Below are 24,068 nucleotides of genomic sequence, written 5' to 3'. Positions count from 1 at the left end.
TGTTTGGAGGAAGAAGAAGGATGAGTACAACCCCAAGAACACCATCCCAACCGTGAAGCATGGAGGTGGAAATATCATTCTTTGGGGATGCTTTTCTGCAAAGAGGACAGGACGACTGCACCGTATTGAGGGGAGGATGGATGGGGCCATGTATCGCGAGATCTTGGCCATTAACCTCCTTCCCTCAGTAAGAGCATTGAAGATGGGTCGTGGCTGGGTCTTCAAGCATGACAACGACTCGAAACACACAGCCAGGGCAACTAAGGAGTGGCTCCGTAAGAAGCATCTCAAGGTCCTGGAGTGGCCTAGCCAGTCTCCAGACCTGAACCCAATAGAAAATCTTTGGAGGGAGCTGAAAGTCCGTATTGCCCAGCAACAGCCCCGAAACCTGAAGGATCTGGAGAAGGTCTGTACGGAGGAGTGGGCCAAAATCCCTGCTGCAGTGTGTTCAAACCTGGTCAAGACCTACAGGAAACGTATGATCTCTGTAATTGCAAACAAAGTTTCTGTACCAAATATTAAGTTCTGCTTTTCTGATGTATCAAATACTTATGTCATGCAATAAAATGCAAATTAATTACTTAAAAATCATACAATGAGATTTTCTGTATTCTAGATTCCGTATCTCACAGTTGAAGTGTACCTATGATAGAAATTACAGACCTCTACATGCTTTGTAAGTAGGAAAACCTGCAAAATCGGCAGTGTATCAAATACTTGTTCTCCCCACTGTATGAGACAGGATTTCTGTATGTCGGATACATACTGTAGATGTGTGCTCTGATAAAGTGGTGTAGACCTACTGGGGTGACAGCCTTCAATTTCACTCTTTCAGCCCCACTGGCATTCTCCAGCATTTAAACAGCCTTGGTTTTATTGACAGCCGTTTGTGAACAGAGGGAGGCGAGAGTGCAATGAAAATATTCTGAAAACAAGGAAACATACATGCACAACACATACACACGCACGCACACACACACACACACACACACACACACACACACACACACACACACACCTGCAGCATCTAAGAAACCACGTTGAATAGACATAAGGCAGTTGTCCTTGAATAGAGATCACAGTGGGATCAAGACAAAAGCTTTCTTTGCCGCTGGATTTCAGAGTATCAAATAGCCTGTTATCTCTAAATGAAAGAATAACATTGAGCAAATAGGCAGCACAGACAGTCATACAGTATCTTAAAATCATATTTTTGCTTCTTTGTTTTTCAAAATTAAAATAAAATTATTGGCATTTCAGCTCATGAATGAACTCATTTCCTAGCCATTCCACATACTGTCAACTGTCACTACTCCAGCTGCCTGTCTGACTTCTGCTAAAGTTGAGTTTTGGTAAATAACACACCAGATGGCCTAGTTACCTGCTTTTATTTCAAAGCAGCTGCTATGCTTCTCTTTTAATCAAATAAAAAGTGACATGAAGACCACCATTAATCACTTATGAGCCCAAGGATAAACAGGCTGAGATAAATAAATTCACACACGCACGCACACACACGCACACACGCACACACGCTCACTCACACATACACACAAATGCACACAGGCAAGCACACATACACAGTCCACAGGAGGTTGGTGAAGGGAGGACGGCTCATAATAATGTCTGGAATGGAGTAAATGGAGTGGTATTAAACACATGGAAACCATGTGTTTGATACCATTCCATTCATTCCGTTTTAGCCATAACTATGAGCCCATCCTCCCCAATTAAGGTGCCACCTGTTGTTCACACACGTACACATACACGTACACACATACATACATACATGAAATGCGTGGTGCAGACACACACACAGACATAAAAAACACATGGCTTCCAAGGCATGGTTTGCTTTGGCACCAGCGCTTTAAGACAGTGTTGTGTGTCTCTAACCCTATGGCCTGCTCCTAGGGCATTGTGAAGGTAAAATAAGAGATGTGATTCCCATGGGCTGCATGGGCTATGTGTGGATTTACGTTGACACTGCTTTCAATGTGGGACTGGAGGGTAATACGAAGACATTTCAATGTTCTCATAGATTTGTGTACTGTATGACCTCTCTGTCTGCCTACCTGCCTGTCTGTCTGCATGTATGTCTGTCTGCCTGTCATAATGGCAGAGCTTGTAGAGTCATGTGCATTTAGATTAGTTAAATAGACTGCATAATGCTTGTATAACACAGTGGATTGCATTTGGTTCATTGTCCTGGAGCACAGGCATAAGGTTCACATTTGCATACAATCTATAAACAACAACAAACAGCACACGTAAATAGCATTATAATTGGATGGTAACATTTCTGGGAATGCTGACGTGCTCATTTCATAATATTTTAGTAGATTTAAATAACAGGGAGAAGAAATGTCTGTCCCCCCACTCCTCTCCTCTCCCTTTCCTAAATGGTGAAATGAAGGTACAGAGGACTGTGAGTGGATCCACACCACTGGCACCATTACTGTTAATAATTTATACAGTAAGCGATGACTCAAGGGTTCACTCTCCAGCTTGGCATTTGGAGGATTGTCACAAACCACTACTGGAGTGACTCGTTCCACTGAAGCAGGAAATGAACACGCGCAGAGTAGACACCGGCATGAAGAGAGGAGGAGTGAGACAGAGAGAGAGAGATAGAGAGAGAGGCAGACGGACAGACAGACAGAGAGCGTGTGCTACACTTATCTACAGGAAGGTCAAAACTAAATGGAAGGATATGGACAAAGAGTCATGAATATGCCAATGTATTATATTGCTATTGACAGGATTGATAATTTACATTTTATCAACTGATTTTGGGAATTGAATGGCTGTGTGTGAATGATCAAACAGAACATACACTACATGACCAAAAGTATGTGGACACCTGCTCGTCGAACATCTCATTCCAAAATCATGGACATTAGTATGGAGTTGGTCCCCCCTTTGCTGCTATAACAGCCTCCACTCTTCTGGGAAGGCTTTCCACTAGATGTTGGAACATTAATGTGGGGACTTGCTTCCATTCAACCACAAGAGCATTAGTGAGGTCGGACACTGATGTTGGGCGATTAGGCCTGGCTCGCAGTCGGCGTTCCAATTCATCCCAAAGGTGTTCGATGGGGTTGAGGTCAGGGCTATGTGCAGGCCAGTCAAGTTCTTCCACACCGATCTCGACAAACCATTTCTGTGCACGGGCGCATTATCATGCTGAAACAGGAAAGGTCCTTCCCCAAAATGTTGCCACAAAGTTGGAAGCACAGAATCGTCTAGAATGTCATTGTGTGCTGTAGCATTATGATTTCCTTTCACTGGAACTAAGGGGCCTAGCCCGAACCATGAAAAACAGCCCCCAGACCATTATTCCTCCTCCACCAAACTTTACAGTTGGCAATATGCATTCGGGCAGGTAGTATTCTCCTGGCATCCACCAAACCCAGATTAGTCCGTCAGACTGCTAGATGGTGAAGCGTGATTCATCACTCCAGAGAACGCGTTTCAACTGCTCCAGAGTCCAATGGCGGCGAGCTTTACACCAATCCAGCCGACGCTTGGCATTGCGCATGGTGATGTTAGGCTTGTGTGGGGTTGCTCGGCCATGGAAACCCATTTTGTCAAGCTCCCGACAAACAGTTCTTGCGCTGACGTTGCTTCCTGAGGACAGGCGATTTTTACGTGCTACGTGCTTCAGCACTCGGTGGTCCCGTTCTGTGAGCTTGAGTGGCCTACCACTTTGCGGCTGAGCCGTTGTTGCTCCTAGATATTTCCTTTTCACAATAACAGCACTTAGAGTTGACCAGGGCAGCTCTAGCAGGGCAAAAATTTGACGAACTTACTTGTTGGAAAGGTGGCATCCTAAGACGGTGCCACGTTGAAAGTCACTGAGCTCTTCAGTAAGGACATTCTTCTGGCAATGTTTGTCTATGGAGATTGCATGGCTGTGTGCTCAATTTTATACACCTGTCAGCAATGGGTGTGGCTGAAATAGTCGAATCCACTAATTTGAAGGGGTGTCCACATACTTTTACATACAGTTGAAGTCGGAAGTTTACATACACATTAGCCAAATACATTTAAACTCAGTTTTTCCACAATTCCTGACATTTAATCCTAGTAAAAATTCCCTGTCTTAGGTCAGTTAGGATCACCACTTTATTTTAAGAATGTGAAATGTCAGAATAATAGTAGAGAGAATTATTTATTTCATCTTTTATTTCTTTCATCACATTCCCAGTGGGTCAGAAGTTTACATACACTCAATTAGTATTTGGTAGCATTGCCTTTAAATTGTTTAACATGGGTCAAACATTTCGGGTAGCCTTCCACAAGCTTTCCACAATAAGTTGGGTGAATTTTGGCCCATTCCTCCTGACAGAGCTGATGTAACTGAGTCAGGTTTGTAGGCCTCCTTGCTCGCACACGCTTTTTCAGTTCTGCCCACAAATGTTCTATAGGATTGAGGTCAGGGCTTTGTGATGGCCACTCCAATACCTTGACTTTGTTGTCCTTAAGCCATTTTACCACAACTTTGGAAGTATGCTTGGGGTCATTGTCCATTTGGAAGCCCCATTTGCGACCAAGCTTTAACTAGCTGACTGATGTTTTGAGATGTTGCTTCAATATATCCACATGATTTTCCTTCCTCATGATGCCATCTATTTTGTCAAGTGCACCAGTCCCTCCTGCAGCAAAGCACCCCCACAGCATGATGCTGCCACCCCCGTGCTTCACGGTTGGGATGGTGTTCTTTGGCTTGCAAGCAGCCCCCTTTTTCCTCCAAACATAACGATGGTCATTATGGCCAAACAGTTCTATTTTTGTTTCATTAGACCAGAGGACATTTCGCCAAACCGTAGTCTGGCTTTTGTATGGTGGTTTTGGAGCAGTGGCTTCTTCTTTGCTGAGCGGCCTTTCAGGTTATGTTGATATAGGACTTGTTTTACTGTGGATATACAATGGGGAAAACATGTATTTAGTCAGCCAACAATTGTGCAAGTTCTCCCACTTAAAAAGATGAGAGAGGCCTGTAATTTTCATCATAGGTACACGTCAACTATGACAGACAAATTGAGGGAAAAAAATCCAGAAAATCACATTGTAAGATTTTTTATGAATTTATTTGCAAATTATGGTGGAAAATAAGTATTTGGTCACCTACAAACAAGCAAGATTTCTGGCTCTCACAGACCTGTAACTTATTCTTTAAGAGGCTCCCCTGTCCTCCACTCATTACCTGTATTAATGGCACCTGTTTGAACTTGTTATCAGTATGAAAGACACCTGTCCACAACCTCAAACAGTCACACTCCAAACTCCACTATGGCCAAGACCAAAGAGCTGTCAAATGAACCAGAAACAAAATTGTAGACCTGCACCAGGCTGGGAAGACTGAATCTGCAATATGTAAGCAGCTTGGTTTGAAGAAATCAACTGTGGGAGCAATTATTAGGAAATGGAAGACATACAAGACCACTGATAATCTCCCTCGATCTGGGGCGCCACGCAAGATCTCACCCCGTGGGGTCAAAATGATCACAAGAATGGTGAGCAAAAATCCCAGAACCACACGGGGGGACCTAGTGAATGACCTGCAGAGAGCTGGGACCAAAGTAGCAAAGCCTACCATCAGTAACACACTACGCCGCCAGGGACTCAAATCCTGCAGTGCCAGACGTGTCCCCCTGCTTAAGCCAGTACATGTCCAGGCCCGTCTGAAGTTTGCTAGAGTGCATTTGGATGATCCAGAAGAGGATTGGGAGAACGTCATATGGTCAGATGAAACCAAAATATAACTTTTTGCTAAAAACTCAACTCATCATGTTTGGAGGACAAAGAATGCTGAGTTGCATCCAAAGAACACCATACCTACTGTGAAGCATGGGGTGGAAACATCATGCTTTGGGGCTGTTTTTCTGCAAAGGGACCAGGACGACTGATCCGTGTAAAGGAAAGAATAAATGGGGCCATGTATTGTGAGATTTTGAGTGAAAACCTCCTTCCATCAGCAAGGGCATTGAAGATGAAACATGGCTGGGTCTTTCAGCATGACAATGATCCCAAACACACCGCCCGGGCAACTAAGGAGTGGCTTCGTAAGAAGCATTCCAAGGTCCTGGAGTGGCCTAGCCAGTCTCCAGATCTCAACCCCATAGAAAATCTTTGGAGGGAGTTGAAAGTCTGTGTTGCCCAGCGACAGCCCCAAAACATCACTGCTCTAGAGGAGATCTGCATGGAGGAATGGGCCAAAATACCAGCAACAGTGTGTGAAAACCTTGTGAAGACTTACAGAAAACGTTTGACCTGTGTCATTGCCAACAAAGGGTATATAACAAAGTATTGAGAATCTTTTGTTATTGACCAAATACTTATTTTCCACCATAATTTGCAAATAAATTCATTAAAAATCCTACAATGTGATTTTCTGGATTTTTTTCTCTCATTTTGTCTGTCATAGTTGACGTGTACCTATGATGAAAATTACAGGCCTCTCTCATCTTTTTAAGTGGGAGAACTTGCACAATTGGTGGCTGACTAAATACTTTTTTCCCCCACTGTAAATACTTTTGTACCTGTTTCCTCCAGCATCTTCACAAGGTCCTTTGCTGTTGTTCTGGGATTGATTTGCACTTTTCGAACCAAAGTATGTTCATCTCTAGGAGACAGAACGTGTCTCCTTCCTGAGCGGTATGACGGCTACGTAGTCCCATGGTGTTTATACTTGCGTACTATTGTTTGTACAGATGAACGTGGTACCTTCAGGCGTTTGGAAATTGCTCCCAAGGATGAACCAGACTTGTGGAGGTCTACAATTTTTTTTCTGAGGTCTTGGCTGATTTCTTTTGATTTTCACATGATGTCAAGCAAAGAGGCACTGAGTTTTAAGGTAGGCCTTGAAATACATCCACAGGTACACCTCCAATTGACTCAAATGATGTCAATTTGCCTATCAGAAGCTTCTAAAGCCATCACATAATTTTCTGGAATTTTCCAAGCTGTTTAATGGCACAGTCTACTTAGTGTATGTAAACTTCTGACCCACATACAGTGAATTGTAAGTGAAATAATCTGTTTTTAAACAATTGTTGGAAAAATGACTTGTGTCATGCACAAAGTAGATGTCCTAACCAACTTGCCAAAACTATAGTTTGTTAACAAGAAATTTGTGGAGTGGTTGAAAAATGAGTTTTAATGACTCCAACCTAAGTGTATGTAAACTTCCGACTTCAACTGCATATAGTGTATATTATTTCAAAGGGGGGAAACGAAAGTGAAATAAGAAATTCAAGAAACTCATACATCTAAAGTGACGTTTACAAATGCCTCAGTCCTGATGAGTGGGCGTGGCTTGATTCCATGGAAACGGTTTGGCACAGAAATGAAATCAACAATTAATAGCCATTTCATCTTCCTCTGGAGTTTGAGGTAGGATTTGGAGAGAGAGTGAGCCTGCAGAGTGGGGCATTATATCCCTCTTGTCATTGTTTAATTGACTCAGCGTGGAGGGAAGGGGTGAGGGGAAAGGATGGAAGGGGAAAACAGGGGAGAGGAAGGGGGAGGCAGGCAGGGGGCGTGGGTTAAATTGCATGGGCAGAACAGGGGAGGAAGTGACAGTGGATTACCCTCTCTCTTTTTCTGTCTCTTTCTCTCTCTGCCCCCCACTGAGAAGTGCTGCTCTGCTGTGAGCTGGTCTCTGATTGCTGCTGCACTGGGGTAGGCCTGCCTGCTGGAGCACCAGGGAGATAGATGGTGAGGAACACATACTGATGGAGGACTGAACACTCCAATCATGGCCCATTTACTTTATTCTGCTAACTGTGGCAAATGATTGGCCCAGCATCGTCCGGGTTTGGCCGGTGTAGGCCGTCATTGTAAATAAGAATTTGTTCTTAACTGACTTGCCTAGTTAAATAAAGATAAAAACAAAAAATAAAAATGAGAGGCTATTGATTTTAATATTTGACCAAATGGCATTCCAAACCCTGGCACTAAACTAGCTGTGATCACCGAGAACTGAAACCCAGAGATACAGAAAATCAAGCAGTATTCATCACATTCAAGAGCACTACTGTCCACATTTAAACAACGCTCTGCATTAGTGGGTTCGCCCTTTGAATTTGACTGTAAGTTGTTAAAGAGGTCTCTCCTCTCTATAAATGCAACCATGTGGTTTCAGTGTAGTTTGAGGCCATTGGAAGCCAGCCAACAGTCCCAGTCTCTCAGGACTGCTCTAAAGACTCCCTTACAAGTAATGCACCTCTCCCTGGGTAATGGCATCGGAGGCTGTCCACACTGGGGCATAATGAAGATGGATAGACTCTGTTTATTTGCTGATGCTGACAGGAAAAGCGTGTCTCGCCTCGGCTGCGATCCATCATCAAAGCCTGCACACTACTCTGATGGCCACGGGTGTGTCTGTTCTGTACGCGTGTGTGTGCGTGCTGCCTATGCATTTTGAACCCTTAAAGGCCCAGTGCAGTCAAAAACGTGATTTTCCTGTGTTTTATACACTCCTCAATTGTCCAGTGTTGGTGGCCACTGGAGCCGCTTCTTCTTGTTTTTAGCTGATAGGAGTGGAACCCGGTGTGGTCGTCTGCTGCAATAGCCCATCCGTGACAAAGACTGATTACTTGTGCCTTCCGAGATGTCGTTCTGCACACCACTGTTGTACTACGCCATTGTTTGCCAGTTTGTGGCCCACCTGTTAGCTTGCATGATTCTTGTCATTATCCTTCGAGCTCTCATCAACGAGCTGTTTTCGCCCACAGGACTGCTGCTGACTGGATGTTTTTTTGTTTGTCGCACCATTCTCGGTAAGCCCCAAACACTGTTGTGCGTGAAAAGCCCAGGATGCCGGCCGTTTCTGAGATACTGGAACAGACGCGCCTGGCACCGACGATCATACCATGCTCAAAGTCGCTTAGGTCACTTGTTTTGCCCATTCTAACGTTCAATCAGTAACTGAATGCCTTAATGCCTGTTTGCCTGCTTTATATAGCAAGCCACGCCCACGTGACTCACTGTCTGTAGGAGTGAACCCTTTTCGGGAATGGGATGTTGTATATATTTCCACATAATGAGATTGGAATAATACTGTGAAATTGTGAAAATTATGATGATGCCCTTTTAGTGTAAGAGCTGTTTGAAAAGACTGCCTCAAATTTCAGCCTGTTTTGATGGGATGGAATCACCAGGCGGTAGATTAGTTAATAGACTAATAAGAGTTCCAAACCTCTCTGCCAATAACAGCTCGTTTTCAGTATCCACTCCCAGACAGTCCTAGCAAAATTATTGCTTGAGAAATTGTTGTTTGCTAAGAAGCTATTTTTGTTTATTTTTGACCATTATAATTTAAAACAATCACAGTAAGTTACTTAATTGTTACCCAGAAATTATTTGATATTGAGAAAAAAATAACGTCTGCATTGGACCTTTAAACTGAGCTACTTTAATATCTTGATAATTATACAATATAGAATTTAAGTGGGACCCACCAGATGAGTCGGTAAAATAACTCGCGAATAACTGGCATAAGGCCTCTCCTCAGACACTTTACTGTTAACTTAAAGCAGTAAATCTGAGTCATCCATTCCCACAGACAAGTGAATAGCACAGGGGGAATATAGATGACCTAATTAATGAAAAGAGCAATAAGGATAGAAATGCTTGAGTATGACTCAATCAGCAGGTCCTACTGCGGGACCACAGGGAATTACAGAGAGGAGGCAGATAGAGTGGGCTAGAAGCAGCGGAGGCTACAGTATGGTCTTGCTGGGTTAATTGTGTCGACCCTTTATGGTACTGAATTAGCACTGTGGTGACTGGGGCTGTTGATGTTAATGTAGGTAGCTAGCCTTTACAGACAGCCCTGTACAGCTGCCGGGACACTGGTTTCATTCCACTCTGATGGAGAGAGGAGAGAGAAGCTCCAGCTAATAACAGCAACCTGTCCCATCTCTCATGGAATGCAATTGTGTAGTTCAAGCAGTGATAGGACTTCCAGCAGCTCAGCATCTGTCTCCTGCTCTGCTTCGCTGATTATGTAGAGATGCACTTACAGTTAAACAATAGGAACACATTAGAATCTTTCTGGAGGAATCTGTATGTGGGTGGCTGATTGACAGGTTCTTTCTCTCCATCACAATATTGCGCTTTGAGGAGGACAAAGAGAATAATTTTGGCTGCCGCTCGTAGCTGTTGTTTTGACTGCTAACCCCCCCCCCACCACACACACACACACACACACACACAGAGAGCCACACCTGTGCTAGGCTCCAGAGCATCTCTTTCCCTTTGACAGCACACAGCTGCTCTGTTAATTAACCACAAGGGTTCATGAGTGAGGTTAATTAAGCAGCGTGTCATCACATTCCCATAAGGAACAGGCTTTTGGGTGGCTCTCCCTCTTCCTCTTCTTCTTCTTCCATTTTCCTTCTTCACTTCAACCTTGTGTTAGGATGTATTGACTGGTGAAATGCTAGAGAAGTAAGGTATTAACCTAAGAAGTGAACAAAGATCGAACCACAAAAAAAAATTCAAAGGGGACACTGGCATTTGAAGACATTTTAATAATAAATAATGTGGTAAAAATGACAATATTTTTTTCATCCCGTTTATAACATACTCAGTAATGAAATACCATGGCTGACATCATGAACATAGTTGCAATTCTTTAAAACATGGCAAACTCCAAACAAATGTCACGTGTCCTCAGCGAACAATGTTTCACACATTCTGTAGATGTGTAGGAAGCAAAAAAAAGTACCCAAAGCTTGGCCTAGATGTAGCCAAAACGAAGCTAAACCCAACATGCTGTTCCATCTCCAAGCTGCAGCATTTTCAAGTCCCAGTCTTTGTCACCAGTTGTCCTCTTTCTGTAATAGAGTCCTTCTTCAGGGTAAGTATTAATGTCACTTTCCTCTGCCCTCTGTCTTGCTGGGAAACCATGGTGGATGTGTCACTGTGTGCTGGTTGCTCATGGAGAAAATGCTACCCATCATCAGGCATGGAGAAATCAATTTTCCAGGATGGATCCATCAACATTCCCTACTAATGGGGAGACTCCTACTAATGGGGCTTCCTCACCCTTCTCTATTGGTACAATGTATCCCTCAGCTTGTCTACTGTCTCTCTCACTTCCTCATAAGTGCATTTTTAGACATGAGAGTATAGTCCGATTAACATAGTAGTTTGGTCATAATAAATCTATGAATGCAATCACTGCTTTGGGCAGTGTCCCCTTGAGTCCAAATAAACACTGTGGTTTCAATTGAACCTAAACTAGACAGGGGAGTTTCGCTTCCATCCCAACCCCTAACAGAAACAGAATATTAAGACACATAACACTGGTCCAATCGTGTGTATCATTGTTCCTCTTGTATGACAGAAGGTCATAGATAACAATAGTTTAAAATAAAGTTAAGTGATTGTGCTTTTGAAACCAAAGTAGAACAAATAACGCACATTGACAAGACCAACATCAATAACAAAACAAAAACAGTGCATTACAAAAATACATTAAAAACAAATGTAAAATTCCCATTGTAGCAATTTTTGTGGCAGTAAAATTAACAAAAATGTACAAGATGGATAGTGATGTCCAAATATTAATTACAGGGGCAACAGACAGGCCAAGACCAGTCTGTGATACCACAGCAGGTGGTCCAAGACAAGGTCTCTGTATACACTGACAACAGCCATCTAATGTGCATGTACTTTCATTGAGGCTGTGACTACTTTCATCGAGGCAAATGGAAGCAAGCTCTCAACCAACAAGTCAAGTAAAAAATTATTTAGTTAACAGACTCAAACGCCATTGCACCTTTTTTCTCACTTTCTTTTTTCTTGCAAGATGGACATCAAATTAGAAATTGTAATACGAAAAACAAATATTAAATATTGTTCAGTTTTTTTGTTCTGTATGATATGAAAAGTAATTTACATAATAGTCACTGAATTGTGATGTCAGATCCCCCTTCCTTTCCTTCTCCCATGATCCTCAGCTCTCCAGCAGCTGTGGACTCAAGACACAAGTTTATAATACAACCCCTCAATTAATGGCCATAAAAAGAAGATCATAGACATACTAGATTTTCAACTCATGGAAACTAGTAAACGGACACTTTTATGAGTATCTTGTTCTCACCTCTAGCTCCTCTTCCTGGGTCTGGAAGCCTGCGATGCTGGGCAGTGTGTCTGTGGGGTTCCTACGGGCCCCGGGGGCCCCATCTCTCCTCCGTCCCCCTGAGCCCCGGGAGGACATGGAGCTGGAGGAGCTCTGAGCCTGGCTCTGGCCCTGCACCGAGGGGAAGGAGGGCCTGCTGTACGGGGGGATGTCCTCAGAACCTGGGACAGAGAGAGATGGTGGATGGTTACACACATTCTACCTAGTTTGTACTGGATCAACTCCATTGAGATGAATCATCTAGTTTTCAAGGGGATTTATTTTGACATGTAGGAACCACATACAAGCATGAAGTTATGAAGCTCATATGTGTACTTTGTTCCAATACACAAACCATATGGGAAGTAGACTACATTGCAGTAAGTACCTGGGTTTTGACAGGCTTTGCTGCTACCCTTGCCTTCCTTTGGAGTCCTGTTCTTGTCCTGGGCCTCCCGTCTCTCCACAGAGCCCTCTCTGGTCCTCTGGCCTCCTGCACTCCCTCTCCGGCCCCGACTCTCCCCAGAGCCAATCCTAGGGAGCGTGGCACCCCTCACCTCATAGCCACACCGCGACATGTGACTAGGGGACTTCAAGGGCATGCAGGAGTCTGAGGAAAGAAGAACACAGAAATGGAACTTCAGACTTATTGGAACATCAATCACCAAGGCATATGTACTGTACAGCTAGATAAGTCAATGTGAGAGCTGTTCCATGCAGTGATCCATGTCTCAGACCAAGTCCCTTACCGTCTGTGAAGTCGTTCCTCTTCTGGTGACCTTGGTGGCCAACCTGGGCCTGGTGCTGCTTGTGCCTCTTGGGCGGTCTCTTCTGCATCATTGCAGAGCTCATGTTGCTGTCTGTGGACAGGGGGCTGCTGGGACGCTGGTGCCGTCTCCCTGAGGAAACAGACAAACAGTCAGTACATTAAAGTTTATCTAAGAAGGCAAATCTATGCATTTTATTTCTGATATTTTCCCCTGACCCAGTTTCCTGCCCCCTCTCTCCTCCTCACCTGCTGGTCCTGTGTCCTCTGGGAACCTGGCCATGCGTAGACCTGCTGTGTAGTCCCCTGTGTTGGCCACAGCCTGGGCGAAGTCGGCGTCTGTGAAGAAGGATCCGTCTGAGGAGCTGACGGCGCTGGAGTGTCCTGACGAGCAATTGTCCTCCTCGGAAGCCGAGCCCCAGCCGTTAATCATGGAGCCCGTCACGGAGCTCTCCAGGTCCCCCGTGCTGGAGGCCGGCGTCTGCTCCAGACCCCGGAGATGCAGCCTGCGTGGGGAACGGGGGTGCTGGTGGTGGGGCAGTTGTTGGTGGGGCTGGTGGTTATTTTGGTGCTGGTGGTAGTGACCCTGGGCCATGTCTGCATCCGTCTCATCCCCTGCCTCTTCTTCATCCTCCTCCTCCTCTTCCTCCTGACCGTCAGTATCCAGTGCCAGGGGGCTGGAGATGTAGCCGTAGGTGTGTGGAGGGGAGAGGGGGAGCGGAAAAGGAGGGGGGCTGGCCGCGTGTTGTCTAAGAAGGGAAAAAGGGAAAGGATCAAAGCATTGATTAATACAAATGGCTTATGGTTGTAGCTGGGATGAGTGAGATGCAGTGTGAGTTGGGCTCATAGTTACCTGTGGTGGTCTGTTCCATTGTATAGGCCGTTGTGCTGGTCTCCCTGGGGGGAGGGGGTGAGAGTGGCCGTAGACTGGTGACTGTAGGACAAACCCGCAGGGGATGAGGCTGCCCCTCTGACAGGGGGGGTGGGACACCTATCCATCCCTTCCTCCGCCTCCTCTTCCTCCATCTCATCCGGATGCAGGTACATCCGCGAGGGAAGCATTGGGCATAGGGCATCTGGGTTAAAGCTTTTTTCCATGGGCAGGGTATACTCGTCACAGCTCCGGCTTGGTGGGGGGATGGCAGGGGCAGGGGGCAGAAGTTCACCCCGGTTCACTGTGTTAGTTTTGGGCAGTTTGGGAGTGCGAGTTCCCTTCTTATGACTTTGGCTCCCTGCAGAGGCAATAGAGAAAAACTCTTAGAACATACTGCATAACATATACTTATTTGTCCTATTGCTATGATCCGGGTAATCAGTGTCTCACCAGAGGTGCTGTTGCTGCCCCTGTCAGAGCTGTGGTGGGAGCCTCCTGTGCTGTGTTCGTGGGCCTGGTTGTACGGGACGGTGCCTTGCAGGGGCCCATCTCCTCTATAGTGGTCTGAAGACACAGCAGATACAGAGAGAAAGAAACAGACAGAGTTAAACAGATATGTTGACTACACAGAGTAAAACAAATAAACTCAAACAGAAGTAACTTCCCAAATACCCTCCCTCCCACCACTGCTACGCTATGTCCAATCCTCTCACCTTTATTAAGCCTGTTGCTCTGCTCCATGATGTTGTACTGCATATGTGCTTTCTGCAACTGGGAGGGGGGCTGGTTCCAACAACGTATATCAGGGGCCCCAGCCGCGGCCCCAGCTGCTGCAGCCTTGTTCAGGATGCTGGACTGGATGAGCTGGGTGGTGGCGTAGGGGGTGGGCTCGTAGGGGGTGGGCGGACCTGCCCCTGGGCCCATGTAGCACAGGCTGGGGTTGTTGAAGGTCTTGAGCTCGTTGAGTTTGTTGGAGAGGTCCACGTCGCTGTACACAGCCTGTTCAGGCCCCAGTAGACCCCCCCCCTGCTGGTTCTCCAACTGGCTGCCATAGTTGGCGAGGCAGTCGGCTGAGGAGAGGAGACCACATGGGGTTAGGGTTAGAGACACATTACCTATTCATTAACCCTTCACACAGGAAGTCACATAACACCATTAATTATCATGTTGAAGCCATGTTTCATTTCCATGATAACCCTCATTGCTCATTTGATTTGCATTATATCTCTATACTATAAGTTCCATTGCTGGGACCTGAACACTATCACCACCGGAGGAGGTCTGTAGCTGTAACGGTACTGACCTGGGCGGCTGTAGGTGGTCATGTTGCTGTCGCTGGTGCCATTTCCAGTGTTGCAGCAGTTGATGCTGCAGTCTTTGTGGTTGGCACAGGTGTTGGGCCAGGAGTCTGGCAGCCACGGCTGGTTCACACTCTCCCCCATGTTCAGCAGCCCGGGTCTGAACCAGAAGAACATAACCAGAACCATTATCACACAGAACAACCTTTTACTCCATGTCAAGTAAACAGGATTTCAGTCAGGGATGGGCATGGGAGTTTCTGTCCTCTGTCATTTATCAGACAGGGGGAGACCTCCCTCTGGTGGTTCAAGTAGTGAATACACAGTTGTTGCTTTTACCACTTCCCTCCTGCATTACTGAACACCATAATCAGTGCACTATATAGACAGTGGGGAAATCATATCCAGTAAAGTGTACACATAAAACCACACATTGGGATGATGCCCCTTACCTCCCAGCACTGCAGACAGACTCTCCTCCTCTCTGATAGTTCACTGATTTAAAGAAAGGGAACAAATGTGAGAAACACAAGAAAGCAACCTGCATGACAAATGAGCGAGGGAATCCAGGATGGTGGGACCTGTCTGTCACTCTGTATTCATACAGCTGTCCTTAGGTCAGTCTGACTCATTGCATCTGATAGACACATCCTGTCATGAGTCATACTCGGCACACACACTCACACACACACGCACTCACGCACACACTCACACAAACAAACACACATCAACACACAGGCAACCCACACTATGTAGAAAAACAAAATCAGTGTGAGAGTGTAAAACAATGACTGATCCCCCTTCAGTTCAGACACATCCTCTTCACTGGAGGGTGAGTCACTTCAACCATATGATTAGATACACTTTACTACTACAGTCACTGTGTGAAGGACAAGTGGGAATATGGGACTGTGGTTATGCTCTGTATGTTGGGGGTACTAACTGCATCTCTACCTTGTCACAAAGCATAGTGACACAGCAGCACTCTGAACTGTCTTCACCACAACCACAGGACAGGCCAACTGGTGGCCATGTTGTGTCGTTGTCTATGCCTGGTCTAAGAAGGTGGGACAAGGAGGGGCTAATGACCTCTTTAGGAGCTGTCTGTCACCTGATTCACCTTATGTCAGAACATCACTTTGTGTAGCCCTGAACCGACCTCCCTCTGTTAGATTTTGTATTTTGTATTATTGGTTTGTGGATGTGAGGCCACCAAAGATAAATACGGGCTCCATTAGCTGTTTGTGTATGGGAACAGATTGTCCGTGAGTGCTGGGAGGAACTGAGGAGAGAACTGTGTTTGTGTACAGGCATCTCTGAATCACAGGGGCTTCAATGTCAGTACACATACTGGTAAATAACAAATACATGTTCACAGCTGAACACATTCATTCATACATACCTGTAGGAGTGAAGGTGAATGATGGAACTGCAGGAACAAACCCAACACAAACAGAGGGAATAAGAAAAAAAGGAGATGGGAGAGAAAGAGAGAAGAAGGTTCATTTCGTAAGCCTGTGAAAAAAGCCCCACAAAAAACCATCAGACATATTGACGCATGCACGCACACTCAAACACACACACACACACACACAGTCAGATGAGGCTCCCTGTCCTGCATCAATCACCACCGCTGTGGTCTCAGGAACAAGTGGCCTTGTGGGTAATGGAGGTCACCTGGGGTCAGACGGAGAGAGATAACAGAGATTGCAGAACACGTGTCATATTACCTGGGTGACAGGCCTGTCCCTACTCTAACTGTGCCTCAATGGGGAGAGGCGGCGGGCAGCGCCCTGGAAATGAGCCCTAAATGTCAGCGTTTGAATGTCAGCGTATTCTGGGATGTGCCAGCTCATCGTCACTACCCTTTGAGGTCTTCGAGTCAGGGGAGAAGATTAGACCAAACCCGTTTTATTTCATTTCTCCATATGATATGTGGTTATCAGGCTCCTTACTTTGAGGATAAAAGCAGCTGACACTAGGCAAGTCACATTATAGGCTACAGGAGAAAAACACACCTTAATGTGATTGAAGTGAATAAATGCAATTACTCTGGTGACACAGAGGACAGTGTCCTGTCTCTAACTCAGAGGGCTTAGGTTGCCAGTGTTCAGCTAAATGACCACAACAAAATCCAACCTAATGTCCTCCCTCCCTCCATCCACCTCCCGACATCTAATCATTATCATCATCCCAGTCTCTTTCTCATCTCCCTCCAATCTCTACAAAACTAAATATTAGCTGGGTGTGATCAACCTTTGATACTCTACTTACTGCAGTATAATACTGTAAACACAAAGACACTGATATCCAATAAAAAGTTCTCAGTAACACACACAGTCACCCATACAGTGCCTTGCAAAAGTATTCACCTTCCAGCAGGACAATGACCCTTAGCATACTGCTAAAGCAACACGAGTGATTTAAGGGGAAACATTTCAATGTCTTGGAATAGCCTAGTCAAAGCCCAGACCTCAATCCAATTGAGAATCTGTGGTATGACTTAAAGATTGCTGTACACCAGCGGAACCCATCCAACTTGAAGGAGCTGGAGCAGTTTTGCCTTGAAGAATGGGCAAAAATCCCATTGGCTAGATGTGCCAAGCTTATAGAGACATAACCCAAGAGACTTGCAGCTGTAATTGCTGCTAAAGGTGGCTCTACAAAGTATTGACTTTGAGGGGGTGAATAGTTATGCAGTTTTCTGTTTTTTTGTCTTATTTCTTGTTTGAATCACACAAAAAAATATTTTGCATCTTCAAAGTGGTAGGCATGTTGTGTAAATCAAATGATACAAACCCCCAAAAAATCAATTTTAATTCCAGGTTGTAAGGCAACAAAATAGGAAAAATGCCAAGGGGGGTGAATACTTTCGCAAGCCACTGTACACCCACCCACACACACGCACGCACACACACAGTCTTGTTTAACTAACCTTGTGGGGACACAATTGATTTCCATTAAAAATCCTATTTTCCCTAACCCCTAGCCCTAAGCCTAACCCTAAACTAACAACATGTCCCCAGTTGGTCAAATGTCCCCACAAGTATAGTTAAACATGTCGACCGATATATACACCCAATCCCACATCCTCTACGGACCTTTGCGTATGCCGGCGTAGCTGCTGCTGAGGCCACTCCTCTTCTTGCGGTGGCGGTAAAGCCACACACTGAACACCATGAGGAACACCCAGCAGGTAGCGCCAATGCCTGCAATGAACGCCGGCTGCTTGACCACGTTTGAGATCTGAGACAGCGTGTCCTGGTCCTCACGACTGTCTAACATCTGACCTGTAGAGTCTGGGGGAGAGTGGGAGGAAGAGGAGGAGAGGAGATTGACACATAGGACATACATATAGTATACTCCATCATAGAAAATTGACCGGGAAGAATTGAGGCGGATCCTGAAGGACAAACATCAGTCCTTCAAAACATTCAAGTTCAACTGAAGGGCAGGAGTCTGAGATGGAAAACAACATTACAGAGAGGAGACAGGAGAGTCCGCTGAAAGGAGATATCTCTAAATACATCTGGTCACACAATCTGTCATGGAGAATGTTCTCATTCTCTGCTCATCAGAGTGCTAGGCCAAGAGGTGAACTGGAGTGAATGGACTCCATGATGTAACTCTAAAAGCTTGATATGGGTAATGTGAAAAGGCAGGAAAATCGAGTTGAAAATGTCAGTGGTGTGTGTGCTTTTTGTCACATATAGTGAACCTGAGAATAGGGCAGGAGAGGCTAAACACAAATGATTTTTTTATGATTATGATACCTAACTAAAGGCATTGTGAGCTGACTCAGAGACATATTCATGTTGGGACTTTAGATAGACACCCTGTACTGTACATTTGTCATGGTGAGAACTGACACAGTATGCAAATCACACAGACCATCTATCACATGGCTATAACTGAAAAGACCTTAGACAGGTAGCGATTGAACTGGTATTGACCTCAAGGTTGTGAGTTAACAGAGACATAGATAATGGATTAACACTGTTAATTCACCTCTCCGTTTCCTGGTTCTGAGATCAGATAACATTCTTAATATATTTTTAGATGCCCTAAACTTAGGGGAGACTATCAGGTGTTAACTACAGTTGAGCAGCTCACCAAGTTGAAAGAAGGTGACGTCACTCTTGACCCCTGGGCCAGCGCCGTTGCTAGCAGCGACCTCCACGCTGTAGCGTATCCCTGGCGCCAGGCTGGGGATCAGCACGGAGAAGGTGTAGCCATCTACTGTCCGGTTTACGTGGTAACGACTCTCGTTGCCCAGGCACCAGATCTGTAGAGGAGAGGGTGAAAGAAGGAGAGTGATGGTGGAGTCAGTGGGACTTTTTTTTCTCAGTAAATGCAAAAACTGTATTTGATGTGACATATCAACATTAGCCCAGTAGTTGGCAATGCCTCACATCAATGTGCTTAGTCCACCTCTGCTGAAGCAACTAAAAACACATGAACCCAAGGAAGTGAGAGGGAGAAAGTGTGAGGCTTGAGATTCTGCTCCATACCTATCTCTGTTTGTTCCCCTTTTTCCTTCAGTAGAAAATCAAACCATCTCTCCGTCTTACCTTGTACTCCTGTACCATTCCGTTCTGTTCCTCCTCGGGAGGCGGTTGCCAGGCGACCAGGATGGCGGTCCCATTGGCATCACTCTTCGTCACGGTAACGCCCCGGGGGGCTCCACTGGGGGCTGAGACGGGAACACACCGTCAGACAGATGCACAGACATCATAATGACATCAAAGACACCCACTCTCAATTGATCCTGTACATGTCACAGCTCCGCTCAGCGTCTGCCATGTCTCTTACTGAACATGAAATAACATTTAGTGACAATTCAGATCAGATGCAACAGCTTTACCTGCAGTAGTCAGATGATTCTCAATACAATAGGCGATGCAAGCTCTAAATAAGAGTAATGTTACTGAACAGAATGATCATAAAGAGCTAATGAACAGCATCTGGAATAAATAGAGGTTAATATTGTAGAATGTTTTAAATTGTAAGGGTATGGAACTAGAGTGAATACCCACTGGCCACAGACGTCAGTTCAGCTCCTAGTTTTGATTTACATTTGGTTGAGTTGTCAACTAATGTGAATTCAATGTAAAATCAACAAAACATTTCACCATGTCATTGGATTTAGCTTAAAGGTTGGGTAAAAAAAATATGAAATGCCCTTATGTTGATGACTTTTGGCAAATCTAATCAGTTTTCCACATTGATTCAACGTTAACACATTTATTTGATTGGTTGAAATGACGTGGAAACAACATTGATTCAACCAGTTTTTGCCCAGTGGGTACTTTGTATGGATGTTGTGATAATTGTTAGTATTTGTAAGGTGAGCAGATTTTTTAAAATGTGTAACACAATGTTTTCTCTGACAAGCTGGGGCACTGAATGTACCACATATCTATTTATCTAGCTCAGCCCACTGCATCCTCTTGCAATTATCTGCCTAAGGGTTTGAAACCCACACGAAGCCAAAGGTCGAGGTGGCTAGTTTGTCATCAATATAATACAGGAATTGACTGAGCTGATGTTTTGTTGAATGGTAAGTTGCTGAAGCTCTAGAAATGTCTGGAGGCTTTGTGTGCTGTGCCACGGTGGTGGTGGTGCGAGTCACCTGATGAGAGCAATTCAAGTGAATCAGTAGTGCGTTGGCCTCAGGAGCTTAGTCATCGCCTAGTTAAAGATAATGAAAGCAGGCATGTCTGTTGTCTCGGGCTGGATGGGGCTCTATGTATGAACTCAGAAAACAATTAGCAGCGCAATTTGTCTGCACAGCTGCTACTACGCATTCATCTATACAGAATACAGACACATATAAGCTTTAAACAATGTGAAACTCCCAAACCTCACCAATGTTGATTACTATGCTACAACCATACAGTAACACCCATATATCTCCGGAACAATTAGCACACTTTATTTGGAAAGTCCGGATTTTCCATTGGTAGATGCTCTGTTGATAGAATGACCATCAACAAACTATCTGTTGGTAAGCAACTGCTTGCTAAGGTTACGGTTAGTTTTAGAATAAGGGTTAGAGTAATAGTTAAGGTTAGGGTTAAGGGTAATGGTTAAGTTTAGGGTTAGGATAAGGGCAGTGGAGGCTGCTGAGGGGAGGACGGCTCATAATAATGGGTGGAACGGAGTAAATGAAATGGCATCAAACACATGGAAACTATGTGTTTGATGTATTGGATACATTCCACCTATTCCACTCCAGCCATTACCACTAGCCCGTCCTCCCCAATTAAGGTGCCAACAACCTCTTGTGGATAAGGGTTAAGGTTAGGGTTAGGGTTAGAGCTAGGTTTAGTAGATAGTTGAAATGTTACTGATTGTCTGTAGATAGTCTGTAGAGTATCTACAGATGGACTATTCAAATAATATGTTACCGGGTTGTGTTATGGTTTCTCAAAAATCTAATTCATTTATTTCTACACGTGAAAGGTTGATTTGTCAACCACTTCCCTGGACTACTAAAACTCTCACAAAACCACCTACTCCATTCTAATACTATACCTGCTGTATGAAACCTTTCATCTCCACCCACACTTCCCATCATTACCCTCTCTAACAGAAGCCCTTGACCCCTGGCCCCAGCCTCTCACCTTCCTCAGGCGTCCTGGCCACCTTCACCTCACTGTCCGCTCCCTGGAATTCATCGAAGAAGGGACGCACTTTGAACTCGTAGGTGACCCCCTTCTTCAGCTGAGGCACCACAGCACCGTCCTCTCCAGGGTTCCGCACTTCAAACTCGCTCCACTGTCCCCCCGGCTGGCCCAGCTCAGCAGACGCCCTGTACATCACCTTGTAACCTTGGATGTACGGAGACTGCTGCTCCACCTAGTGACAGAAAAGGGGAACAGATTTTAGAATTTCTTAGAAGGCTTCTAAAATACAACAACATTTTATAAGCAGTGTTATGACCATGTGTTCTCACTTTGAACTTTGGAACACATTCTAACGCAAGAAAAAGGAACCCTACTGTAAATGAAATTGCTATTACATTTTGGTTGCCATGGCCGTTGATATTTAGTATTGTAGTTCCAACCAAACCGATTTCATAGTAAGCCCTGGGATCTATGATGCAAGTGTCAAAGAGCCATTACAACATCAGGAAATGGTACAGTGATCTCAGAGGTTGGGCCAGTGTGTCACATGAAGAAAAACATCACATACATAACCAGTATAAATTATAAGTCCATAACTCTCCTGCTGTGTGTGTTGGGCTAGTAACAATATAGTGAACATCCTCCAGGAGAGGTCTTTAGCTCTGTGCTATGTTGCTGCCAGAGCCCATGGGGAGAGCTTAGGTTACACCCCCTCTCGTCTCGCAGAGCTCAGAGAAACCACAGCATGAGGTCATCACCAGCCACCAGTTTCCTGAGAGCCTGGGACTGGTTAGGACACTGCCAGGAGGGCACTGCTAACAGCACGCTCAGAAACATAGGCCTCAGAGCTAGGTATCGTAGACATGGCTAAGGAAGCTAAGACTTCATAAGCACTTTATGAATGACTGGGCCCAATACTTTTTACTTGGAAATGGCCCATAACAAAGTGTTCTTGCCCATTTTAAAGGGGATCATGTTAATTTGTACTGTCCACTGGCCCTATTAATAATTTTCTGTCCAAGTGTGCTGAAAGTCAAAACTCTCCAGGCAGCCAAGTTCCACAGACACTGGCCATGGGGAAGCCTTCTCCCTGGCTGCCTGGCTTTGGTCCTGCTCAGCTAAACTATTTACATTCTGTGTCTGTTTAGTACTGCACCCCTGACATTTGCTCATTCATCACTGAGAGGGAGAAACACCTCACAACATCTACAAGTCCTCTTTCATAGACCAGGATCAAAACTCACTTTGTCAGCACAGGTGGTCTTGATTAGGCCATTGGTCCACATCCTACCCACAGCTCCACACAGCTGGCTATACAGCACAGTATGCTATATGCCTACAGACTCAACTATATGTTCTGAAGTACATTATTTCTCAATCAATCAAATTATATTTGTATAGTCTATTGTGAAAATCAGGCGGTCTTGATTAGGCCATTGGTCCATATCCTACCAGAGGTTGGAACGGGTTCAGGGAACAGAACAGAAAACCGAAAAATAACTACATTTTTGGAGGAACAGAATCAGAACCGGGAACGAAAGTGATCTATACTTTTCCGGAACAGAACCGTTATTTTAAAAGCATGGGAACCGGTTAGTAACGTTCTTTTACGTTCTGGGATTTTTTTTCAAGTCCCACAAAAAACGCAACAAAGTGCCTATGCAAAGCCCTCACTCTGTCACTCAGAAATATATTCCAGTGTCTGCCTGCCAGCTGAAAATCTTTACCGGTGTGTGTACGTGTGTAGGCTACCTGCCCCTCCCCCTCCGAAGCATAGGCTACTGTAGCCTACTGATGTTACAAGCGTGATTCAGAAATGAGGGAGAGAGATTTTTAATTAGAGAAGAATGGATTAACTTTTTCAATGCTACTTAAGGATACTATAGTTATCACGTTTGAAATTGTATTTATTAAGGCCAAAAAGGTAAGACATGTAAAATAAAATAAAAGGAACAGAAAGGAACAGAAAGGAACAATATAAACCTTCACTATTTTTTGGGTTCGAACCGGTTCAGAACTTTACTTTGCTGGTCGGAACATTGGAACGGAACGAAACAAATCACAGTTCTCTTCAGAATGAAACCATTGGAAAATAATTTAGGTTTCAACCCCTGCATCCTACCCACAGCTCTACACAGCTGGCTATAAAGTACAGTCTATGCTCTATGCCTCAACTATATGTTCTGAAGTACATTATTTCTCAATCAATAAAATTATATTTGTATAGTCTATTGTGAATATCAGTTATAGCCATGCAACCACAGAAGGGTGTAGGGAGACCAACAGACCAAGCAGTGTAAGAAACTGGGTGCAGTCATTCAAAATCAGCTGACACAGACAGACACTAGGGTAACTTCTCCTCAGG

The 24,068-nt window shown here is 44.8% G+C and overlaps 1 protein-coding gene across 1 annotated transcript in view; it reads right to left on the bottom strand.

Moving 5' to 3' along the window:
• Nucleotides 1-10,562: 10,562 nt before the first annotated feature.
• The window catches only part of LOC311135755 (roundabout homolog 1-like), a 127,043-nt gene continuing 113,537 nt past the window's right edge, over nucleotides 10,563-24,068 (bottom strand). Inside the window, exons 14-28 of the mRNA XM_084169802.1 lie at nucleotides 21,701-21,935; nucleotides 19,646-19,767; nucleotides 19,188-19,359; nucleotides 18,176-18,373; nucleotides 16,477-16,503; nucleotides 15,527-15,569; nucleotides 15,080-15,234; nucleotides 14,490-14,846; nucleotides 14,227-14,340; nucleotides 13,756-14,134; nucleotides 13,152-13,651; nucleotides 12,886-13,035; nucleotides 12,525-12,746; nucleotides 12,119-12,318; nucleotides 10,563-11,993 (exon numbers count right to left, since the gene is read on the bottom strand). Of these exons, the coding sequence (XP_084025928.1) occupies nucleotides 11,922-11,993; nucleotides 12,119-12,318; nucleotides 12,525-12,746; nucleotides 12,886-13,035; nucleotides 13,152-13,651; nucleotides 13,756-14,134; nucleotides 14,227-14,340; nucleotides 14,490-14,846; nucleotides 15,080-15,234; nucleotides 15,527-15,569; nucleotides 16,477-16,503; nucleotides 18,176-18,373; nucleotides 19,188-19,359; nucleotides 19,646-19,767; nucleotides 21,701-21,935 (2,946 nt within the window). The 3' untranslated portion in view covers nucleotides 10,563-11,921. The remainder of the gene's footprint in view (nucleotides 11,994-12,118; nucleotides 12,319-12,524; nucleotides 12,747-12,885; nucleotides 13,036-13,151; nucleotides 13,652-13,755; nucleotides 14,135-14,226; nucleotides 14,341-14,489; nucleotides 14,847-15,079; nucleotides 15,235-15,526; nucleotides 15,570-16,476; nucleotides 16,504-18,175; nucleotides 18,374-19,187; nucleotides 19,360-19,645; nucleotides 19,768-21,700; nucleotides 21,936-24,068) is intronic.

Source organism: Coregonus lavaretus (assembly GCF_964263955.1).
Source record: "Coregonus lavaretus genome assembly, chromosome: 10".
NCBI lineage: Eukaryota > Metazoa > Chordata > Actinopteri > Salmoniformes > Salmonidae > Coregonus > Coregonus lavaretus.
This window is presented reverse-complemented; position numbering and strand designations above follow the sequence as displayed.